The sequence below is a fragment of the Callionymus lyra genome, chromosome 13 (genome assembly GCF_982586985.1).
Source record: "Callionymus lyra chromosome 13, fCalLyr1.hap1.1, whole genome shotgun sequence".
NCBI lineage: Eukaryota > Metazoa > Chordata > Actinopteri > Syngnathiformes > Callionymidae > Callionymus > Callionymus lyra.
In genome coordinates, this window is record NC_141830.1 from 20,528,228 (window position 1) to 20,554,598 (window position 26,371).

At 36.1% G+C, this 26,371-nt stretch overlaps 1 protein-coding gene across 1 annotated transcript; it reads right to left on the reverse strand.

The window, feature by feature from the left end:
• Positions 1 to 6,521: 6,521 nt before the first annotated feature.
• On the reverse strand, positions 6,522 to 10,704 carry LOC148067735 (cholecystokinin-like). Its single transcript, XM_087805669.1, has 4 exons — positions 10,668 to 10,704; positions 8,967 to 9,046; positions 8,720 to 8,906; positions 6,522 to 7,342 (listed from the first exon to the last, which is right to left on the reverse strand). Exons 2-4 carry the CDS (start codon positions 9,042 to 9,044, stop codon positions 7,203 to 7,205), a joined length of 405 nt encoding a protein of 134 aa, XP_087661795.1. The 5' UTR covers positions 9,045 to 9,046; positions 10,668 to 10,704; the 3' UTR covers positions 6,522 to 7,202.
• Positions 10,705 to 26,371: the final 15,667 nt, after the last annotated feature.

Genomic DNA, 26,371 nt, shown 5'->3' on the forward strand with positions numbered 1-26,371 from the left:
TTCTTCAACATTTGTCAACTCAAATAAGTTCCTACGCCATGATTGTCGTTTGAATTTGTTTTTGGGAAAAAAGAAAAAAGGGTTACTCTCTTTTACCAGTAGGGGGCAGTGACGTGTTTGAGGATAGATGGAGTTCCTTCCGTCAGTTATTATTAAACACTTGAACCCGTTTAAAAATGTATTTATAACAATGTTTCACAGATGACAGACACACAACTGTAGAGTCTGAAGTCCTGGACATTTGTATGAAACATTCCTGAATCAATTCTCATGGAAGTTTCTCAATGTTTTCAGAATATTGAATGAATTGAAGTTGAAAATGTTTTTTTTATATTTTATGTTTAATTTTAATTATTTATTTTTTGAACAATTCCATTTTAATCATTTAATAAAAAAAAATATATATAGTTAAAAAAACAAAAACAATGTATTAGTATTATTTAATCAAAATCGGTACAATTGGTTTGATAATGCAAACATTTTTATATTAAACTTAAAAGGATATGGATATTAATCTTAACACATGGAGTTTTATATTTTTATTCCAATAAATCAAAAAAACTTTTTTATAAATTAAATATTTTTCATTTGTAGCCTTTTAAATGTATTATTATTATATATGATTTATTATTAATACAAAAAATCTTGGCAATATTATATCATCATTTATTACACTTAATAGGCTACACATTTGGAAATATTAAAAATACATTTCGAATAACAATATCTGTGTGTAACTAAAAAAAAAAGAAGAAGATATTTAAAAAATATCAGATTTTTAAAAATGTGTTAATTGATTCAATTTAATAATAATAATTGAATGCTTAAAAGACGGCAACGAATTAATACATTAATAAAGGTTTCAACATTTTAAATGTAATTTAATTATTCTGACGGCACTGATATACTTTTTATACTTACACAAGGTATGATGAGGTCTAAGACCAACACATCAGAATCAGATGGAATGTCGGTAAAACTTGAACATAAACTGTTCTCGACCTAAACTAGCTGGTCAAGAGATTGTCCAGAGCAGGAGTTTGTGTCTGTTTTAAAGAGTCGTTAATGACGGTTTTTGAACTTTTAAAATGTGTTTTAAAGCATCAAAAAGATCATGGAAAGGCTGATGTTTCCTGCAGCAGTTAAAGTGAAGCAGCAGCTGCTGAATTATTGATCAGTGAAAGATCTTAAGATCAAAGTCGCGTCTTTCCACGTCCACATCACCCTCCGAGCTTCAACACACGCGATGAAACGCTTCGATATTTGAGTTTAAACATGGAAACAGTTGCAACAAATCATATTTTTAATGACATCCAAACCAAGTTAGTCTTTTTACTAGTGATGTGTTAATGAAGCTTCATGAAACAGTGCCATTATCTTCAGAGTCCACTAGATGGTAGTGATGTGTTGATGAAGCTTCAGGTAACAGTGTCATTATCTTCAGAGTCCACTAGATGGTAGTGATGTGTTGATGAAGCTTCATGAAACAGTGTCATTATGTTCAGAGTCCACTAGATGGTAGTGATGTGTTGATGAAGCTTCATGAAACAGTGTCATTATGTTCAGAGTCCACTAGATGACTGGGATGTGTTGATGAAGCTTCATGAAACAGTCTCATTATCTTCAGAGTCCACTAGATGGTAGTGATGTGTTGATGTAGCTTCATGAAACTTCACTTCACTCACTTCAATTCTAGATTATTCTCAATACTTACTAACAAAAAAAGATACCATTTACTCTGATTCCAACTCAGCAAATAGTCTTGAGGTTCAGTGTAGCAGAAGAATTTTACCTCCTTGAATACAAATAAAATGAAATAATACTTGTTAGTTGAAAGTATATCAGAATATTTAATGTTGGAATTTAACATTTCAAATGTTGAAGCTTTTATTGTATTATTTAATTTATTATTATTTATTTTATTTTCAATTTAAATATTTTGTTTAACCATTTATTTTTTTAATTATTAAATTAAATGATTTATTGGATGTTTGAATTTTTACCTATAAAATAATTTGATTTAATACTTTTTATATTTAAATTATTTTGTTTTTTCAATCTATCGTTACTATTATACCAACATTTTTATATTGACTTTAAAAGGCTATGAATTAAAAAAAACATTTAATTTATTTCTGAATTAATAGAAAACTCAATGTGTAAAACAAATAAATAATTTTGAAAATATGTATCCTTTAAAATTTCCATATAAAAACATTGAAACTATTAAACCAACGTTTTTTAAAAAAACATTTAAAAGGCTATGAATTTAAAAAACTGCATTTATTTAATGTTATCAAACTATGTGTAAAAATGTATTGATTCCTAAAATATCCGGGGTTTTTTTCAGTATATAATAAATAATATATCAACTTTTCATTAAACAGTCAAACATAAGTGTATATAATATATTTGTGTAAATAAAGAGACATTGATCTGCGCTTCAGTTCAACCACAGATGTTATTGTAGACACTCGTGTCCACAGACACAGAGAACATTGTCCGAGTGTCGTTCATGTCTCAGTTCGTCCTCACGTCTGACAGAACTGGAGCTCGGTGACGATGAAGGAATCAGGACGAACCAGTGAGTCACAGTTCTCAGCTCGACACATGAGATCTGATGCCGGTTGAAGTTTCTTTTTTAGATTCTTTTTTTTCCTTCAGCAGTTTTTCACTTGATGTTGAGAGTGTAAGAATGCAGTGTATAGGAGTATAGTAAGTAAGTAAGTAAGTAATATATATTTATATAGCGCTTTTCGAGACCAGGGTCACAAAGCGCTTTAACAATCAAAACAATACTCAAAACAGTACATACTTCAAAGATCAAGATAATACTGAGAACAACACAGGAGTTCGAGAAATTCAAGGAAAAGCCTGAACAAATAGAAACGTCTTAAGATGTTTCTTAAAGGAGTCAGTAGACTCCATCAAGCGCAAAGAGAGAGGAAGATTGTTCCAAAGCTTAGGAGCAACAGCCTGAAAAGATTTCTCTCCTCTGGTCCTGAGCCGTGTGCGAGGAACCATCAGTAGATTCTGATCCACAGACCTCAGAGACCGAGCTGGGGTGTAAGGCTGGATCAGATCAGTGATGTAAGGAGGAGCCTGACCATGAATAGCTCTGAAAGTAAGAACCAGAATTTTAAAGTTGATCCTGAAAGAAACTGGAAGCCAGTGAAGAGTTTTAAGGACCGGAGAAATGTGAGTTCTTCTACTAGAGCGGGTCAGAATTCTCGCTGCAGAGTTCTGAATCAACTGCAGGCGAGACAGCTCCTTCTTGTTAAGACATGAAAACAAACTGTTACAATAGTCCAGACGAGAAGAAACAAACGCATGGATTACAAGCTCCAGATCATGTTGTGACAGCATTTTCCTAAGTTTAGAGATTTTTCTCAGTTGAAGGAAACAGTTTCTGGTCAGTTTTCTACAGTGTTGAACAAGAGACATGTCTTTATCAAATACAACACCCAGGTTTCTCAGGCTCAGTTTGACAGACTGACCTAAGTCACCCAAGTACTGACTCAACCCTGGAATCTTATCATCAGGAGCAATCACCAGAGTTTCAGTTTTGTCCACATTAAGCTGTAAAGTGTTTTCACTCAGCCATTGTTTGATTTCTAGCAAACAATTGACTAAGCTGTTCAGCCTTTGGGGCTCAGTTGGGTCAAAAGAGCAGTAGAGCTGGATGTCATCAGCAAAAATGTGATAAGAAACATCTGGAAATCTCTGAATGATTTTACCAAGGGGAATCAAGTACAGCAAAAACAATAAAGGACCCAGAACAGAACCTTGAGGGACTCCACACAACAGATCTGCCGATTCAGACCTCATTTGATTGGCAGATACACTAAAACTGCGCCCAGAAAGGTAAGATGAGAACCATTCTAACACAGACCCAGACAGTCCCACTTCATCCCTTAGTCTTCTCAGCAGGATCTGGTGATCAACTGTGTCAAAGGCTGACGACAGATCCAAGAGAACCAGAACAGTGAATTTACCAGAGTCAGCCGACATCATGATGTCACTGGACACTTTCAGTAAAGCTGTCTCCGTAGAGTGATGTTTACGGAAGCCAGACTGAAACTTCTCATGGATGTCGCTCTGATCCAAGAACAAAGACAGCTGCTCAGACACCACCTTCTCCAAGATCTTGGACAAGAAAGGGAGCTTAGAAATAGGCCTGAAATTACTGAGGTCAGTTGGGTCTAAGCCTGGTTTTTTGAGCAGAGGCTCCACAATGGCATGTTTAAATGCATTGGGAAAAACCCCTGTGGAAAGGGAGAGGTTCACCATATTGGTAACCCAGGGGCCAATTACATCAAATACTTTGATAAAAAGCCTACAAGGAAGGACGTCATCTGAGCAAGAGGAGGGTTTCATCATGTTCACTAGTGCTGAAATATCACCCAAAGATACAGCAGTGAAGGAGGACCAAGAGGAGGAGATGGGCTCAGAGACAGTAGGGGTTCCCAACAAAGGGGGAGAGATTTTCTCTTTGATCAATTTAATTTTGTCAATGAAAAATCTCAACAATGCATTGCTGTCAGCTTCACAGAAGACCGGCGTGATTTGAGGAGCAGGAGACACGAGAGAATTAATCGTGTCAAACAAAACTTTGGGGTTTTTCCTATTTGCTGCTACCAGTTTTCTGATGTAATCAGATCTAGCAGTTTCTACCATCTCATTGTAAGAAGTCAACAGATCCCTGAGGTGAAGTCTGTGCACCTCAAGTTTAGTAGACTTCCAGAGACGCTCAGTCTTTCGACAAAGTCTCTTCAGACTCAGGAGATCTTCATTTGTCCAAGGGCACCGTTTTTTATGAATTTTCAAGTTCGATTTAACAGGTGCCACTTGATCCAGTATTTCAACACAATGATCAGTAAAACAGTGAATCAAACTGTCCACATCTGGACAGTCATCAAAGGAAAGACATATTGAAGTAATATATCATTTTAAATGTTGAAACTTTGATTTTTTATATTGAAACACTGAGAAATATATTTCTTTAAATCATTTAATACAATAATTTCTACGTTAAAAGTTCCTTTTTTTTTTCTTAGTTTATTTCAATATTTACCAAATATATCAAACATTTCCCACGTGGAGTACAATAGTCTAACTATAATTATAACATAAATGTAATTCAATATTTAATTAATGTGAAGTCTTTCCAAATGATCAAGTAGTTATGAAACAAAATAATGATATTAGCTGCCATTTAGTGGCTGGTAATTGTAATTACAACACAAAAATGAGTAAACAATGTGAATATTTATATTATGATTGTAAATAGAAAATCAGGCTTTTTTTATACACTTCGTTGAAGTCTAAACTATCCATACAGTACTGTTGAATACCGAAAAGGATATTTACATGTATCATGACACTGTTTCATGAAGCCTCATCAACACATCACTGCCATCTAGTGGACTCTGAACATAATGACACTGTTTCATGAAGCTTCATCAACACATCACTACCATCTAGTGGACTCTGAACATAATCACACTGTTTCATGAAGCTTCATCAACACATCACTACCATCTAGTGGACTCTGAACATAATCACACTGTTTCATGAAGCTTCATCAACACATCACTACCATCTAGTGGACTCTGAACATAATGACACTGTTTCATGAAGCTTTATCAACACATCACTACAATCTAGTGGACTCTGAAGATAATGACACTGTTTCATGAAGCTTCATCAACAAATCACTGCCATCTAGTGGACTCTGAAGATAATGACACTGTTTCATGAAGCTTCATCAACACATCACTGCCATCTAGTGGACTCTGAAGATAATGACAATGTTTCATGAATCTTCATCAACACATCACTACCAACTAGTGGACTCTGAAGATAATGACAATGTTTCATGAAGCTTCATAAACACATCACTACCATCTAGTGGACTCTGAAGATAATGACACTGTTTCTTGAACCTTCATCAACACATCACTACCATCTAGTGGACTCTGAAGATAATGACACTGTTTCATGAAGCTTCATCAACACATCACTACCATCTAGTGGACTCTGAAGATAATGACACTGTTTCATGAAGCTTCATCAACACATCACTACCATCTGGTGGACTCTGAAGATAATGACACTGTTTCATGAAGCTTCATTAACACATCACTAACTAATAGTTTGCTCAGGCTGTGTTTTTTTTTTCTTTAACTCATGATTGAAGTTGTTTCAGTCGATCGTGTCTCATGTACTTGATCTTGTTATTAAGTAGTAAAACATGTGATTCTATTCAATGTTTATTGTTGTTCTGTCGATACGTCGTTAACAATGTATCTTTAGACCCGACCTTTATTAATTATTCCAGTTTAGTTACAACAACGATCAAAAGAACGAATCGCTGCTGGAACTGAAATAGAAAATTCTTCTGGTCCCGTGGAGACTTCCCTCTGCCCACGCTGTGTGATTGACAGCTAGAATCACGGCGGATCAAAACGCCAACTGTGCCCTGAAAACATGGGATTCTCAAACAAACACAAGAACACGATCCATCTGGAACTTTATTGATTCTCAGCATTTTTAGAAACATTTGGTCGACTGTACATAAATAATCAATCACTCCCTGGTTAAAAGAAAAAAAAAAGGATTTCTTTGAATTGACTGCTTTTTATTCACTACTGACGGCACATATACATATATCTTTATTTATTAATGCTAGTGTTTCATATACCTTCATATGTACACTGTTATAAATATATATTTAAACTTATAGTTACTTTATCGTTGGTCGTTGTTAACTTTCTCTCTAAATTGTCTCTTCAAATACTTTTAACTAGTCCATCATTTAGGGTTTTTCTATATATTCATTTATTTTTTATAAGAATATCGAATCAAAGAAGATTAAATGAAGCAATATTCAGATTAGCTTGTTTATTAATGTTCATTAATTCCAGTTTCTTTTTGTGGTGAACCTCAAGGTACTGTCTCGGGTGTTCACGTGGTTTGTTTGTTTATTGAAAGCAATGACTTTAATTTGAGTTTAACCAGGAAAACATTTGGAGCTCAGAATGCTGCTGATGATTTCTGAGACGAGGCTTTTTTCCCTCTGGGCGTTTTTACACGAAGCCAGATTACCGTAAGTGCAGTGTTGAGGGGCCTCTTTATTTTTGAAAGCTTCTACGTTTTGACAGGGATTATAATTCTGTGACTGTAGGAAACTTGATTCGCCTTTAAGAGGAGTATTCCTCGTCCTCTGCACTACGTCTGCCAAAGTCCATCCAGCCCTGGTAGTCCCGGTCCATGAGTCTGTGGGGGGGAGAAGGACCGCTGGCTCTGCTGCTGATGGAGGTCTTGGTCTGGGTGGGAGGTCCTGTGGAGACACACGACTGTCAGGGATCTTTCATCTTTAGGCAAGTTAAGGCTTTTTAAATACTGTTTGAAACCAGATTTAAGACCAACTTAAAAGGGAAAATGCAACCAAAATGTTTACATTTATTTAAAAGTTTTTATTAGCAACTAAGACATTCATTTTAGATTCAAAAATTGAATTAATTTTAAGTCTTTAAGGATCTGCAGGAGCAGCTGTAGTGATACATCAATCTCATTAATCCAAATGAAATATTCGACTCACGATACGAAATATTCAGCTCACGATACGATACGAAATATTCAACTCACGATACGATACGGAATATTCAACTCACGATACGATACGAAATATTCAACTCATGATACGATACAATATATTCAACTCACGATACTATAAATTAAGCTCACGATAGGATACAATACGATATATTGAGCTCACAATACAATACAATATATTTGGCTCACGATACGATACAAAATATTCAACACACCATATGATACAATATATTCCGCTCACAATACGATATATATTTAACTCACGACAGGATACAATATAATATATTCCTTTGGATACGACATCTTCAGCTAATGATACAATTTGTTATATTTCATTCACAATAGAATTCAATATGATATATTCAACTCACTATTCTGTTCGATACGATATATTCAGCTTATGATACGATTCAATATATTCAGCTCAGAATTCGATTCAATACGATATATTTCAATACACTTGAATAATTCTTGAAATAACTTAAGGAGAGTAAAAAAAATGAGTGTCATCTTGTGATTGTTCTGTTTTACTTGAATTTATAAAATTAAAAGACAAAATATGTCCAAACATCCTCTTTAAAAGCTGCTGTAGTCCATTGTATCCTCTCACCCTCAGTAATTTCCGGGATCTCGCTGGATTTAATTTGTTGTTTAGCTGCAGAGAATGTATGGTTTGCTGCCATCTAAAGGCCAGGTGTTTAATTGAAAAAGATGGATACAGTGCTGTTGAATATCCATGTAGTTGCGTGAACAAATATGTATATATCGTGTATTTACTATTCCTCAAACCACCACCAGGAACCTGGCTTTAGTTCCTCAGTGGTTCCAAGTTGACTTTGTGAAGATGTTGATCTGTTTCTATTCTGGTCTCTGTCCTCAATACCCGGCGACCTCAGCGGGCGGTTGTGACTCAGTTGATGGTAAATATACGGACAGTGGAACAAGACAGGTGATTCAAGATGGCAGAGCATGGATAGGGAGGGGAGGATGGACCACTTAAGGAGGGAGGAGGAGGGAGGCGGGGATAGACCAGATGGCTCCGGCACAGCGTGAGCGACGGAGGATCACGGATTTGGTCGAACATTCTCTTCTCGTCCCTCACCTTTTCTGGAGATCAGTCTGGCCAGCAGCTGGCTCAGCTTACTGCGGGCGTCGGCGTCCTCCTGGTCCGGGCCGTAGCCGAGCCGGTCTGAGGGGGGAGCCCGGGCCGAGCGGACCTGCCGGGTCTGGTTGAAGGCGGCCGGGGGGGACGAAAGGTCGTCCAACACGAGAGCCTCCCCCTGCTGCGACTTCAAGAGCAGTTTGTGTCAGGACATGTATGGTTTATGAGGACTGTGTAAGTGTGTTACCATGGATTGTGAGGGCAGACCCAGCGAGCCTCCGGAGAGAGCGGCCAGGAACAAACACACATAGATAACTACATTCATGGCTGCGAGGAAGAACAGAAAAACACATCATTTCCTGTCAGACAAACGATACACCAGTAAATAATTGTGGGGGTCAATCATAAAATTGAAGTAATATGACTTTTCAGATGTTGTTAATTTTTGTTTTTGAAGCATTAATTTGTTTGACTTAATTTATTAAAAGATTTCTTTGTTGAAAGTTTAAATATTTTATTAAATTAATTGAATCCAATAATGTGTATATTAAAAGGTACATTATAGCGTTTAAGTTTATACATTGAATACTTTTAAAATGGATGCCTTTTTTTCAGAAATGGTTTAATATGATAATACTAATAATTCAAAAATAAATGTTCCTAAATTCAATATTGTTTTTTTTTTATAAATTATTAGTTAAGCGCCTTTAAAATAATATTTATAATAAAATCATTATAAAATAAAATATTAAAATATTAAACGCTAAGAATGAGAAAATATTGTGTTTATAGTATTATGTTTAAAACATTAATTTTGTATAATATATAATAAATAAATAAATGAAACAAATGTAATGCATAAAAAACGTTTCAATAAAAATTAATATTTAAACATTAAACCATTAATTTAAATAAATTGTTTCTTCTGCCATATTAAAGCCATAAATCACAAGATGACAGGAGAAGAAGAAATTGTGTGTTTGTGAGGTGTGTGTTTGTGTGTGTGTGTTAACCTTTTAGGTGGAAGTCACAACCTCACTTTGTCTTCCTTGAACACTAATAAAGCAATTCCGCGGTGATTACAAACGCACACGGATACATTGTGTGTCGCCGCGATATGAGGCGTCAGCATCCGCAATATCCTCGGCGGAAAATCTCCCAATTATCTCCGAATTTCCGTCAGTAAAACGTTCACCTGGGAGCCGCAATTAACACTCGCTGACGGAGAGAAGACATTACTCGTCCGTCCTCCAGGATGATTTATCTGCTGCAACTCTGCCACTAATTGGGGACGATCATTGAGATTTTCTTTTTTATTTCCCAAGACAGAATTACATGAATCGGTGATGGTTGGAGCTCATTTAGGAAGATCGGTATTTTCGGTAATTGTTTAATTTGTCAGCGACACAAATCCAATTTTTTTCATTTTTAAAAGTCTGTGCACACGATTTTAAGTGACAACATTTTAACATGTGTTATTACAGTTAGTTTTTCTTATAATGATGTGTATAGTTACAGAGTAGAGAGACCTTCTGGCTGCTTCACATGGTAAACAGCTATTCTCTCGATGCTAATGTGATTCCTGCTTCATTTTTCATTCAATGGGATGAAAATGATGACAGCATTCTGTGTTTTTTGTATTTAAAATGTTCACATTTAATTTTTTCAACTAATTATTTAAAGTAGTATGACACTTAAATGTCTTTTATTTGATCTTTTTAATTTTATTTATTTGTTCTGATCCATCACCACCTGATTTTATTCTGAAATATAAAGTATTTTACTGCTCATGATTGAATTAAACATGTATTCAGTTTGTACTGACGTCACCATTAGTACTTTTTCCTAAATATAACATTTTAATGCAGTAGTTTAGTTAAAAAAAAAAAGTATTTTCTCATGAAATAAAGGTCTTTCCTGTGGAAGAAAGATTCGAGTCTGCTCCTACCTGTGGATGCTTGTGCTCTGGAGTCGGTCGGACGAGTGGCGACGCTTCGGATATTCAGCCTGAGTGCGAGAGAGAAAACCTCTCCACGTCTTATACCCACACACACAGGAAGTGGGAGGAGCCCCGGGGGCCGGTGGGAGGAGCTCTTGTTTTCGACGCAGAGAGTGACGCGATCGTACGAAGAAAGTGTGACGTCCGCGAGGGATGTTGTACCTCAAATCGCCTGCAGGAGAGGTCATGGGTCGCATCCCTGCACACGGACGCACACACTTGTGTGTGTGTTTGACAACTTCACAGGAAAGTCGGTTTCTAAAAGTCTGACTTTTTTCTCTTGAGATTTTTCTGTGGGTTTTTTTGCATTTCTTTTTGGCCAAAAATGTTTGTCCGGAGAGTTTGTTCAGTTTATCTCGTTGAGCTGCTCGGATTTAAAGTCTTTAGTGAATATTTGGCGTCAGAAACAAAAGCTGCTTCAGGCGGTTTCATCCAGAATTGACCAGAATCAAAACAAGTTATAGAGAATAAAACACAGAAATAAGAGGGTTGGTGAAATAAAGAGTGTATAATATCTGTCTAAATATACATGCATAGATTTTTTTTTTTTTTGTTTATTTAATAATAGATAAAAAAAACAACATTCTTTGTAAAACGACCTCTACAATGGACGAGCTTCATATGTTCTCATCCCACCTTTGGCACCATGTGTCGACGACATTCTAAAAGGCAAATAGGCGATATATAAAGTTTTATTTTGAAAACTGAATGAAACAAACAAAGTTTTTTGATAGTCGGGTGCAAATACCAGAATAAAATTACCGCTACAATTTTTTTTTTAATCGTGACTATGGCAAGGTTTTAATCGGAAAAAATTGATACTGGTACTAATACAGATATCTTTCTCGTACCTACCGTTTTGGTAAATTTCAACTTTCAACTTTTTTCTTACAGAAAAAAAACAAAAAATAATTTTCAATGCAAACCACTTGCTAAAAGGAACAAAATAATCTGATCTGTACAACTGGATTATTCTTTACGACTGGATTATCGTGTATGACTGGATTATTGTGACAACCATATTATTGTGTATGATTGTATTATTGTGTACGACTGTAATATCGTGTACCACTGGATTATTGTGTACAACTGGATTATTGTGACAACCATATTATTGTGTATGATTGTATTATTGTGTACGACTGGATTATTGTGACAACCATATTATTGTGTATGATTGTATTATTGTGTACGACTGTAATATCGTGTACCACTGGATTATTGTGTACAACTGTATTATTGTGACAACCATTTTAATTTTTATGATTGTATTATTGTGTACGACTCTAATATCGTGTACGACTGGATTATCAAGTACGACTGGATTATTGTGACAACCATATTATTGTGTATGATTGTATTATTGTGTACGACTGGGATATCGCGTACGACTGTATTATCGTGTACATCTGGATTATCGCGTTCAACTGGATTATCGCGTACGATCGGATTATCGTGTACAACTGTATTATCGTGTACGACTGTATTATTGTGTACGGCTGGATTATTGTGTACGGCGGGATTATCGTGTAAATCCAGATAATTGTGTACGACCGTATTATTGTTTCTTTTACTTTTCTCCACTTCAAAGTGTTTTCTTACAAATTAAAAAAAACCCTTTCAGTGCAAAAAAAACACTTGATAAGAGGCAACAAATTAATCTTTTTTTTTCTTCCAAAAATCCACATACATTTCGATGTTAGCATTTCTGAGAACAACAGTCGATCCTCTCAAGGCAGTGAGAACAGATTCTTCCCACTACAGACGCATCAAGAGTGTTTCAAAAGGATGGAATGATCCGACTCAAGGTCTGTTGTGAGAAAGAATCTTCAGCTAGAAATGAAAGATTGAAGTCACTCGCTGAAGGTCAAATATTTGTGATTATATCATTGATTTCATTAGTTTAATTTTGACTTTAATAAGATTATTTTTCATTTCAATAACCTCATCAAGGTTTTGCTTCCTCACTCGTCTCTGTCTCCAGGAGCTTCGTCGTCTCGGCGTCTGTGGGAAATAATTTCACTGCAATGTTTTCACTTTATGAATTTGAAGCAGTAACGACATTAACACACAATAACGCACAAACAATGTCACCTCGTTCAGAGCAGTGATGGATTGTGGGTACTTGAAATATGTTTTTCCATCCAATGTTTTCTAACTCTGAAAGTGTTTTTTCACATAAATTAATTATTTTTTTATTTCATCTTTTATCAAAATGTTTTTGTCAATTAGAAAAATAATCTGAGGGTTTGGGACTAAATGATCCAAGTAGTAATACAATGGATTATTGTTCGATTATTGTGTATGACTGGATTATTGTGCGATTATTGTGTATGACTGGATTATTGTACGATTATTGTGTACGACTGGATTATTGTGCGACTATTGTGAATGAATGGATTATTGTGGGATTTTTTGTGTGGTTTTTGTGTGATTATTGTGTATTACTGGATTATTGTGTAATTATTGTGTATGATAAGAGAGTGTGGCGCCGCTCTGATGATCTGTCTCTGGCAGCTGATGAAACGCGTCAATGTCAGCGACACCTGAGAAAGACTCACTTCAATTGTCGTCCAACAATGATTTGTCGACTCTTGTGTGGAGCAGATTCACTCTCGCTCTGCAGAGTGACACAAGCAAACGTGTGGTTCAGAGAATTGTCGGGAAACCAACAGATGAAGAAGAAGAAATGAACTCACTCTCCTCACAATCTCAAGTGAATCATGTCAGTTTAAGGAAGACAAATGTGCTTTAAAAGCTTCATCTTTATACTTTATAGTCGAGCAGGTTTGAAACAATAGTTTCATCTTTAAACTTTACAGTCGAGCAGGTTTGAAACAATAGTTTCATCTTTAAACTTTACAGTCGAGCAGGTTTGAAACAATAGTTTCATCTTTAAACTTTACAGTCGAGCAGGTTTGAAACAATAGTTTCTTCTTTAAACTTTATAGTCGAGCAGGTTTGAAACAATAGTTTCATCTTTAAACTTTATAGTCGAGCAGGTTTGAAACAATAGTTTCATCTTTAAACTTTATTGTCGAGCAGGTTTGAAACAATAGTTTCATCTTTAAACTTTATTGTCGAGCAGGTTTGAAACAATAGTTTCATCTTTAAACTTTATATTCGAGCAGGTTTGAAACAATAGTTTCATCTTTAAACTTTACAGTCGAGCAGGTTTGAAACAAAAGTTTCATCTTTAAACTTTATAGTCGAGCAGGTTTGAAACAATAGTTTCATCTTTAAACTTTATTGTCAAGCAGGTTCGAAACAATAGTTTCATCTTTAAACTTTATAGTCGAGCAGGTTCGAAACAATAGTTTCATCTTTAAACTTTATAGTCGAGCAGGTTCGAAACAATAGTTTCATCTTTAAACTTTACAGTCGAGCAGGTTTGAAACAATAGTTTCATCTTTAAACTTTATTGTCGAGCAGGTTTGAAACAATAGTTTCATCTTTAAACTTTATTGTCGAGCAGGTTTGAAACAATAGTTTCATCTTTAAACTTTATTGTCGAGCAGGTTTGAAACAATAGTTTCATCTTTAAACTTTATTGTCGAGCAGGTTTGAAACAATAGTTTCATCTTTAAACTTTATTGTCGAGCAGGTTTGAAACAATAGTTTCATCTTTAAACTTTACAGTCGAGCAGGTTTGAAACAATAGTTTCATCTTTAAACTTTACAGTCGAGCAGGTTTGAAACAATAGTTTCATCTTTAAACTTTACAGTCGAGCAGGTTTGAAACAATAGTTTCATCTTTAAACTTTATAGTCGAGCAGGTTTGAAACAATAGTTTCATCTTTAAACTTTATAGTCGAGCAGGTTTAAAACAATAGTTTCATCTTTAAACTTTACAGTCGAGCAGGTTTGAAACAATAGTTTCATCTTTAAACTTTACAGTCGAGCAGGTTTGAAACAATAGTTTCATCTTTAAACTTTATTGTCGAGCAGGTTTGAAACAATAGTTTCATCTTTAAATTTTATTGTCGAGCAGGTTTGAAACAATAGTTTCATCTTTAAACTTTATATTCTAGCAGGTTTGAAACAATAGTTTCATCTTTAAACTTTACAGTCGAGCAGGTTTGAAACAATAGTTTCATCTTTAAACTTTATAGTCGAGCAGGTTTGAAACAATAGTTTCATCTTTAAACTTTACAGTCGAGCAGGTTTGAAACAATAGTTTCATCTTTAAACTTTATTGTCGAGCAGGTTTGAAACAATAGTTTCATCTTTAACTTTATAGTCGAGCAGGTTTGAAACAATAGTTTCATCTTTAAACTTTACAGTCGAGCAGGTTTGAAACAATAGTTTCATCTTTAAACTTTACAGTCGAGCAGGTTTGAAACAATAGTTTCATCTTTAAACTTTACAGTCGAGCAGGTTTGAAACAATAGTTTCATCTTTAAACTTTACAGTTGAGCAGGTTTGAAACAATAGTTTCATCTTTAAACTTTACAGTCGAGCAGGTTTGAAACAATAGTTTCATCTTTAAACTTTATAGTCGAGCAGGTTTGAAACAATAGTTTCATCTTTAAACTTTACAGTCGAGCAGGTTTGAAACAATAGTTTCATCTTTAAACTTTATTGTCGAGCAGGTTTGAAACAATAGTTTCATCTTTAACTTTATAGTCGAGCAGGTTTGAAACAATAGTTTCATCTTTAAACTTTACAGTCGAGCAGGTTTGAAACAATAGTTTCATCTTTAAACTTTACAGTCGAGCAGGTTTGAAACAATAGTTTCATCTTTAAACTTTACAGTCGAGCAGGTTTGAAACAATAGTTTCATCTTTAAACTTTACAGTTGAGCAGGTTTGAAACAATAGTTTCATCTTTAAACTTTACAGTCGAGCAGGTTTGAAACAATAGTTTCACCTTTAAACTTTATTGTCGAGCAGGTTTGAAACAATAGTTTCATCTTTAAATTTTATTGTCGAGCAGGTTTGAAACAATAGTTTCATCTTTAAACTTTATATTCGAGCAGGTTTGGAACAATAGTTTCATCTTTAAACTTTACAGTCGAGCAGGTTTGAAACAATAGTTTCATCTTTAAACTTTATAGTCGAGCAGGTTTGAAACAATAGTTTCATCTTTAAACTTTACAGTCGAGCAGGTTTGAAACAATAGTTTCATCTTTAAACTTTATTGTCGAGCAGGTTTGAAACAATAGTTTCATCTTTAACTTTATAGTCGAGCAGGTTTGAAACAATAGTTTCATCTTTAAACTTTACAGTCGAGCAGGTTTGAAACAATAGTTTCATCTTTAAACTTTACAGTCGAGCAGGTTTGAAACAATAGTTTCATCTTTAAACTTTATAGTCGAGCAGGTTTGAAACAATAGTTTCATCTTTAAACTTTACAGTCGAGCAGGTTTGAAACAATAGTTTCATCTTTAAACTTTACAGTCGAGCAGGTTTGAAAAAATAGTTTCATCTTTAAACTTTACAGTTGAGCAGGTTTGAAACAATAGTTTCATCTTTAAACTTTACAGTCGAGCAGGTTTGAAACTATAGTTTCATCTTTAAACTTTATTGTCGAGCAGGTTTGAAACAATAGTTTCATCTTTAAACTTTATAGTCAAGCAGGTTTGAAACAATAGTTTCATCTTTAAACTTTACAGTCGAGCAGGTTTGAAACAATAGTTTCATCTTTAAACTTTACAGTCGAGCAGGTTTGAAACAATAGTTTCATCTTTAAACTTTATAGTCGAGCAGGTTTGAAACAATAGTTTCATCTTTAAACTTTACAGTCGAGCAGGTTTGAAACAATAGTTTCATCTTTAAACTTTACAGTCGAGCAGGTTTGAAACAATAGTTTCATCTTTAAACTTTACAGTCGAGCAGGTTTGAAACAATAGTTTCATCTTTAAACTTTTAAACTTAAGCAGGTTTGAAACAATAGTTTCATCTTTAAACTTTTAAACTTAAGCAGGTTTGGACGTAAATCAGTGAAATATTGAAACTAAATGAACATGAAAATATTTAAACTATACATTTCTTATTGGAATCTTTGTTCAACAATATTTTAAATTATTTAGTTCAATTATTTGAAATAATTTGTGTCCTTTTATGTATCTATATGTGTGTGTTTTTATACATGTGTGTCTGAGTACATTTGTGTGTTTGTACATTTGTGTTCGAGGTGTGTTTGTGTATGTATGTGTACATGCTTGTACATGAACGTGTGTGTGTACTCTACGTGTGTATAAATGTGTGTGTACTGTTCATGTGTGTGTGTGAGTACATGTGTGCGTGTGTTCTGTACGTGTGTGTGTGTGTGTGTTTGTACTGTTCATGTGTGTGTGTGAGTACATTTGTGTGTGTGTTCTGTACGTGTGTGTGTGTGTGTACTGTTCATGTGTGTGTGTGAGTACATTTGTGTGTGTGTTCTGTACATGTGTGTGAGTGTGTACTGTTCATGTGTGAACATGTGTGTGTGTTCTCTCCTCCCTAGAACGAAGCTTGAGTTCATGTCACTATCTCTTCTTCAACATCTTCTCGCTCTAGAATCAAATCATGTGTTACTTTCTTCTCTTTGTGTCCAAACAGATGGTTGTTTGTCGACCACACGTTTGTGTACATGTGTGTGTTCATGTGTGTCTTCTTCAACATCTTCTCGCTCTAGAATCAAATCATGTGTTACTTTCTTCTCTTTGTGTCCAAACAGATGGTTGTTTGTCGACCACACGTTTGTGTACATGTGTGTGTTCATGTATGTCTTCTTCAACATCTTCTCGCTCTAGAATCAAATCATGTGTTACTTTCTTCTCTTTGTGTCCAAACAAGTGGTTGTTTGTCGACCACAGGAAGTATTAGAATCATCAACTGTGACCATGTGACCAGGAGGGGACAGTTAATTGGCCCCTGGTGGACCAAAGTGAACTGCTGTGAAATGAAACATGTTTCAATTCTTTGTGGATCTTTTTCAACACCAGACGCCCTGCAGCCTCCATCGTTCCTCCAGAGACAGAAACAAACGTTATTTTCTCTCCATGTCTTGACAGGTTGTAAAGTTGAACTCTGTCACTGACAGGAAAAGACAAGTTTTCTGGGTGTGAGACAATTGTCCAAGACACTTGCGTGAGACACTTGCGTGAGACACTTGTCCGAGACACTTGTGTGAGACACTTGTCCGAGACACTTGCGGGAGACACTTGCGGGAGACACTTGTCCGAGACAATTGTCCGAGACATTTGTCCAAGACAATTGCATGAGACACTTGTCCGAGACATTTGTCCGAGACACTTGCACGAGACACTTGCGCGAGACATTTGTCCGAGACACTTGTCCGAGACACTTGTGCGAGACACTTGTCCGAGACACTTGTCCGAGACACTTGTCCGAGACACTTGCGCGAGACACTTGCCCGAGACACTTGTCCGAGACACTTGCCCGAGACACTTGCGTGAGACACTTGCATGAGACACTTGCATGAGACACTTGCATGAGACACTTGCATGAGACACTTGCATGAGACACTTGCGCGAGACACTTGCGCGAGACACTTGTCCGAGACACTTGTCCGAGACACTTGCCCGAGACACTTGCCCGAGACACTTGCCCGAGACACTTGTCCGAGACACTTGTCCGAGACACTTGTATGAGACACTTGTCCGAGACACTTGTGCGAGACACTTGCGCGAGACACTTGTCCGAGACACTTGCGCGAGACATTTGTCCGAGACACTTGTCCGAGACACTTGTACGACACACTTGTCCGAGACACTTGTGCGAGACACTTGTCCGAGACACTTGTCCGAGACACTTGTCCGAGACACTTGCGCGAGACACTTGCCCGAGACACTTGCCCGAGACACTTGTCCGAGACACTTGCGCGAGACACTTGCATGAGACACTTGCATGAGACACTTGCATGAGACACTTGCGCGAGACACTTGCGCGAGACACTTGTCCGAGACACTTGTCCGAGACACTTGCCCGAGACACTTGCCCGAGACACTTGCCCGAGACACTTGTTCGAGACACTTGTCCGAGACACTTGTCCGAGACACTTGTATGAGACACTTGTCCGAGACACTTGTGCGAGACACTTGCGCGAGACACTTGTCCGAGACACTTACGCGAGACTCTTGTCCAAGACACTTGCGCGAGACACTTGCCCGAGACACTTGTTCGAGACACTTGTTCGAGACACTTGTCCGAGACACTTGTATGAGACACTTGCCCGAGACACTTGTGCGAGACACTTGCCCGAGACACTTGTTCGAGACACTTGTCCGAGACACTTGTATGACACTTGCCCGAGACACTTGTATGAGACACTTGCGTGAGACACTTGCGTGAGACACTTGCGTGAGACACAATATATGCTCAACACGAGATAAATAATGTTAAATAAAGTGTATCTGAGGAACATGTGAAGAACCTGCTGTTGCTGTCATTATGTGATATTAAACGAGACGACAAACAGCTGTGTGTGCAATACTGTTGACTGGTCACTGATCCGTGGGTAAAACCGTCATAAAAGACGATCAATACAAGGATCACAGAACACGGCTCGGAGGGAGAGGTTGCCGGTGAGATTCCACCTGAGGCACCAATAAAGAGGGGATGAAGAACGAGAGCAGATGGAGGTGCGGGGGGTCGCTCCACGCCGCGGAGAGAGTGATGCTCGTAATACGGCGAGAGGAGGAAACACATATTACATCACTTCCTTCGACGTGTCATCGCGTGACCTCGTCGACCTCCAGATGATTGTGTTGAAGGAGGAGGATTGTTCTTTTCTTTCTTCCCTCGTCTTCAAATCCCTTCTTCCGGTTTCTGTATTTTTGTTTAGTACTCAAACCTTACGGTACTATCACGAGAACTACTTATCTTAGTATATCAGTGAGTATTATATGAATTTGTATTTATATGTTGTTGTTTTAAGCATCAAAATATTTTGTTAATAAAGCTAGAATTAAACCACATTTTAAAGCTTAGAAATAATAAAATTAATACTTTTTTTTGTAATTCCAATAATTCGTTTTTTAATTTGTTTTATATATATATATATATATATAGAAAATATAGATATATGTAGATACATCTATATTTATCTATATACACACAATTTGACACATCCATAATAATAATAATGTCCATCCATCCATCCATCCATCCATCCATCCATCCATCCATCCATCCATAATAATAATAATAATAATCTCTATTTCCATCCATCCATCCATCCATCCATCCATCCATCCATCCATCCATAATAATAATAATCTCTATTTCCATCCATCCATCCATCCATCCATCCATCCATCCATCCATCCATCCATCCATCCATCCATCCATCCATCCATCCATCCATCCATCCATCCATCCATCCATCCATCCATCCATCCATCCATCCATCCATCCATCCATCCATCCATCCATCCATCCATCCATCCATCCATCCATCCATCCATCCATCCATCCATCCATCCATCCATCCATCCATCCATCCATCCATCCATCCATCCATCCATCCATCCATCCATCCATCCATCCATCCATCCATCCATCCATCCATCCATCCATCCATCCATCCATCCATCCATCCATCCATCCATCCATCCATCCATCCATCCATCCATCCTGTTCAGTGATGGATTCACAACAAAACAGGTGTAAAGTTACAGTTAGTTGCTTGAAGTGATGGATGTGAGACACTTTATTGTCTCATAAACCTGTGATGTCTCATCCTCGGCGTGAACTCAGACAAACATCATCAACCTTTAGTGCACACATGGATCCACCTCTGCTCCTTTATTGCTCTCGTCTCTAATGCATCATGACGGCTTGTCTGCTGCTCACCGAGGACACACTGGATGTTCCTTCATCACCTCCATCATCATCATCATCCAACCTCTGCTGTTGTGCGTCGGCTCAGCGTCGTGTGAGTCGTTGCTGGTCTGGGAGCAGCTGGACGTCATGACACGACTCTCACGATGAGTCGATTAAACATGAACCAGAAGAGATTCTCTCCAGACAATAATCCTGCGGTTCAAGAGACTCGAGAAGACATTTTAAGATCCTTGAGTCAACACTTGAATCAAGGTTAAGACTCATGATCGCAGTAGAAACAATACATGGAGGTAAACTAGTGTCATTAGAATATTCAATTTATTTAACTCTTCATATTTTAAAACGTGTATTTATTGACTCTGGTTTTGTGATAGTGTAGTAACAAGGATATATGTGTAGTATTGTGGAGTACTTGACTCTGGTGTTGTGATAGTGTAGTAACAAGTATATATGTGTAGTATTGTCGAGTACTTGACTCTGGTGTTGTGATAGTGTAGTAACAAGGATATATGTGTAGTATTGTCGAGTACTTGACTCTGGTGTTGTGATAGCGTAGTAACAAGTATATATGTGTAGTATTGTCCATTTCTTGACTCTGGTGTTGTGATAGTGTAGTAACAAGGATATATTTGTAGTATTGTCCATTTCTTGACTCTGGTGTTGTGATACTGTAGTAACAAGGATATATGTGTAGTATTGTCAAGTACTTGACTCTGGTGTTGTGATAGTGTAGTAACAAGGATATATGTGTAGTATTGTCCATTTCTTGACCCTGGTGTTTTGATAGTGTAGTAACAAGGATATATGTGTAGTATTGTCCATTTCTTGACCCTGGTGTTTTGATAGTGTAGTAACAAGGATATATGTGTAGTATTGTCGAGTACTTGACTCTGGTGTTGTGATAGTGAAGTAACAAGTATATATGTGTAGTATTGTCGAGTACTTGACTCTGGTGTTGTGATAGTGTAGTAACAAGGATATATGTGTAGTATTGTCGAGTACTTGACTCTGGTGTTGTGATAGTGTAGTAATAAGTATATATATGTAGTATTGTCGAGTACTTGACTCTTTTGTTTTGATAGTGTAGTAACAAGAATATATGTGTAGTATTGTCGAGTACTTCACTCTTGTGTTGTGATACTTTAGTAACAAGTACATAAGTGTAGTATTGTCGAGTACTTTACTCTGTTGTTTTGATAGTGTAGTAACAAGAATATATGTGTAGTATTGTCGAGTACTTCACTCTAGTGTTGTGATACTTTAGTAACAAGTACATAAGTGTAGTATTGTCGAGTACTTGACTCTGGTGTTGTAGAATTTACAGACCACATGACTTTTGAAAAAGTCGTAACTGCTTTCATTTGTTTACAAACCCAAATTTGTCCAACTGTAATCTCTCATCCTCAGCCATCGCCGGAATCTCGCAGGATTTCCTTCTGTCTTTATTTAGAAGTCGGAAGTTTAACTACAACACAAATATATATATTCACACAGAATTAATGAACTTACTTACTTGTAGTTCCTCGTGAAACCACCGTCATGACGAACACATAAATTATCATTAAGTCACATTTTCAGGCGAGGTTTTGATGAAAACTCCTTTGGATTTGATTCTTCCACTCGATTCGTTGCGCTTTGATTCAATCATGTGCTCATGAATCATTTGAGTCACGTGTCTCTCATGATCCGTCTTTAAAATGTGCATCGTTTTTATTCATGTTCCTGGATTAGTTTTGACGCCTGCGAGGGAATCAAACCTCCGTCTGAGATAATCCTCGACATGTGTTCGCATATGAAAGATATCATTCTGTGAATAAATCATTTTCGTACGAAACACTCGATCTAAAGCGACAAACAACGACAAAACAATTAACAGTTTAAATAAAACTGAAGAGAATTAGAATTAGATTCCAGTGAATTAAAATAAGATAAAGATTCAAAGATAGCAGAAAGAAAACAAATCACACAGAAACCTCGAGCAGAACCAGACTTGGAGGGAAGGAAATAAAGGCAGGTAGAAAATATATAAATATAAAAATGTCATTTACACAAATATCAAATCATTGATTTAAAGATTCAAACATCATAGTTCTCTCAACACAAGTTTGTGCGTTTGATCTTTTGAATTCTATCGCCAATTTTCATGTGTGTGTTTATGTGAGTGTCTTTGTGTGTAGGTGTGTTTCTGTATGTGTGTGATAAATTGTGTGTTTGAGTGTGTGTGTTTGTGTGAGTGTGTATGTTTGTATGTGTGTGTGTGAGATAGATTGCATCTGCGTGTGTGTTTGTGTGAGTGTGTGTGTGTTTTTGTGAGTGTGTATGTTTCTATGTGTTTGTGAGAAAGATTGTGTGTGTGTGTGTGAGTGAGAGAGATTATGTGTTTGTGTGGGAAATTGTGTGAGAGAGATTGTGCGTGAGTGTGTGTGAGAGATTGTATTTTTGTGTGTGCCTGCGTGTGTTTGTGTGCGTCTGAGTGTGAGAAAGATTGTGTGTATGTTTGTGTGAATGTGAGTATTTGGGCGTGAGTGTGTGTGTAAGAGATTGTGTGTGTGTGGGGGGGATGTGTGTGTTTGTGAGGGTGTGAGAGAGGTTGTGTGTGGGTATGTGTTTATTTGTGTGGGTGTGCATGTGTGTGTGAGATAGATGTGTATGCATGTTTGTGTAAGTACGTGTGTGTGTTTTGTGTGTGTATATGTGTGAGTGTGTGTGGTTGTACGTGTGTGATTGTGTTTGTGTAAGTAGGTGTGTGTGTGTGACTATGTAGGTGTGTGTGGTTGTATGTGTGTGTTTGTGTGTGTGAGCGTAACACAACAGCAGTGGTTGTTATTCACTCAGGTTAAGTGTGCACTAATTGTCGACATCATTTGTGTTGATTGTTGACGTGACAGCTGATGACAGGAGATGATTGACGTGCAGCTCTCAGAGTCATTAACTCTGATCTGCTGGTGGTTTGTGGGTCACACGGTCAGTGAGTTGTGCGTCGACACAATGATCATCAGTCACAGAAGATTCTCATGATGTCGATCAGAATCTTCAACACGTTCATGTCGAATGTGTTTCAAAGTTTACTTCAGTTTTTTTTTCATGAAGGTTTTAATGATGTTTTATTCACTTTATAATGTGTGTATTGAGGTTGAACTAGTCTTTGTTGAGTCATTTCAATAAAAATAATCTCATAAAGTACATGTGTGTGTACATGTTTATGTATGTGTGTGTATGTGTGTCAATACATATATAAATGTGTGGATTTGTGTGTATGTGGGTGGGTATGTGTGTGTTTGTACATATGTGTGAATGTGTGTGTACATACATATGTGTGTGAGTGTGTGTGTACATACATGTGTGTGATTGTGTGTGTACATACATATGTTTGTGAGTGTGTGTGTACATACATGTGTGTGATTGTGTGTGTGTACATACATATGTTTGTGAGTGTGTGTGTGTACATACATATGTGTGTGAGTGTGTGTGTGTAGATACATATGTGTGTGAGTGTGTGTGTGTACATAGATGTGTCTGAGTGTGTGTGTGTGTACATACATGTGTGTGTGATGTAAAAGAAAATCATTTTGAAAATATATTTTTTATTAAATTGTAAAAAACCTCAATATAGAAATAATTCAACTCGTTTATTTCATAAATAAATGCTTTAAAAACATTTAAATACAAATAATTCAGTTAATGTAGTCAAAGGCTCTGATACACAAGGACACAATATTTCTGTGTACACAATAAAGTTTTTCTCAATCAAGAGTGAAGTCATTAAAGTCACTAATTGAACCAGTTGCTGCCAAAACATGATCTTGTGTCGACAGATGTTTGTGTTAATAATTCAGTTCAGTGTGTGTTTGTTTCCTGCTCAGAAAAACAAGCAAACGTCATTTGTATCATGATGTGTGGTGTGTGTGTGTGTGTGTGTGTGTGTGTGTGTGTGTGTGTGTGTGTGTGTGTGTGTGTGTGTGTGAGTGTGATTGTGGTTCTATTCTATTCTTATTATGTTTTTTAAAAACTAGTTACTTTGTGTATCACTGAAACTCTAAAGTTGCGTTTTGTTGTGACTGTAAGATTTACTCCAGTATTTAAGATGTACTTCAATATTTAAGATGTACTTCAGTATTTAATATTTACTTCAATATTTAAGATGTACTTTAATATTTAAAATGTACTTCAATATCTAAGATGTACTTCAGTATTTAAGATTTAATTCAATAATTAAGATGTACTTCAATATTTAATATGTACTTCAGTATTCAAGATTTACTTCAATATTTAACATGTACTTCAGTATTTAAGATGTACTTCAATATTCAAGATTTACATCAATATTTAAGAGTTACTTCAGTATTTAAGATGTACTTTAAGATTTAAGATTTACTTCAACATTTGAGATGTACTTTCATATTTAAGATTGACTTCAACATTTAAGATGTACTTTAATATTCAAGAGTTACTTTAATATTTAAGATTCACTTCAATATTTAAGATGTACTTCAACATTTAAGATGTACTTAATATTTAAGAGTTACTTTAATATTTAAGATAAACTTCAATATTTAAGATGTACTTTAACTTTTAAGATGTACTTTAACATTTAAGATGTACTTTAATATTTAGGATATACTTCAGTATTTAAGATGAACTTTAACATTTAAGATGTACTTCAATATTTAAGATTTACTTCAACGTTTTAGATGTACTTTAATATTTAAAATGTACTTCAATATTTAAGATTTACTTTAACATTTAAGATTTACTTCAACATTTGAGATGTACTTTCATATTTAAGATGTACTTTAACATTTAAGATGTACTTTAATATTTAAGATATACTTCAGTATTTAAGATGAACCTTAACATTTAAGATGTACTTTAATATTTAAGATATACTCTAGTATTTAAGATGAACTTTAACATTTAAGATGTACTTTAATATTTAAGATATACTTCAGTATTTAAGATGAACCTTAACATTTAAGATGTACTTTAATATTTAAGATATACTTCAGTATTTAAGATGAACCTTAACATTTAAGATGTACTTTAATATTAAAGATTCAATATTTAGAACGAGCTGCTGATCCAATGAGATATTGATCTAAAGTGACGACGTGTTGAAAGATTTGTCTGCAGAATAAAAACCTTTCACTCGTGGAAGACAAACACAATAATCTCTGATCTGAAGCTGAAAGTGTCAAATGATGCGAGTCTAACATTCAAGGTCTGTTATCAACACGTCGCCGTGGAAACAAACATTTACAGTGTTTTAATGTCGCCCAATAATCTCAGGCGCCTCTATTAGCAGCATTACGGTGATAATCGTTGGTGTGTTTGTGTTCATTTGTCTTCGTGTGTTCATGTGTGTGCTAAAGTGTCTGTTTGTGTGTCCATGTGTGTGTTTATGTGTGTGCGAAAGTGTCTGTTTGTGTGTCCATGTGTGTGTCCATGTGTGTGCTAAAGTCTCTGTTTGTGTTTGAGGGATCGATAAAGTTCTAGCTAACCTAACACTGGTGATCAAACAATTCAAATTTAAACTAAGAAAGTCATCAAACGCACAACGTCGCACACCCTGTGGAGCGCCAACAACTCCTACACACTTGACTGACAGCGAGAGACAAGATAAACGTCATCAAACGCACAACGATAGAAATTTTCAACACATTTATTTCAATGAATTCTCCTGATATTTGTGTGTAAAGTACATCTATGTGTGTAATAAACGTGTAAAGTACATCTATGTGTGTGTATTAATTGTGTGTGTTACACTCTAAATACATAGACACTCACTGGAACGACAGCTGTGATCGACGTTGACCTTCGAACCTGGTTTTGTGCGAAAAATATTTGAGTTCACACAAACATTTC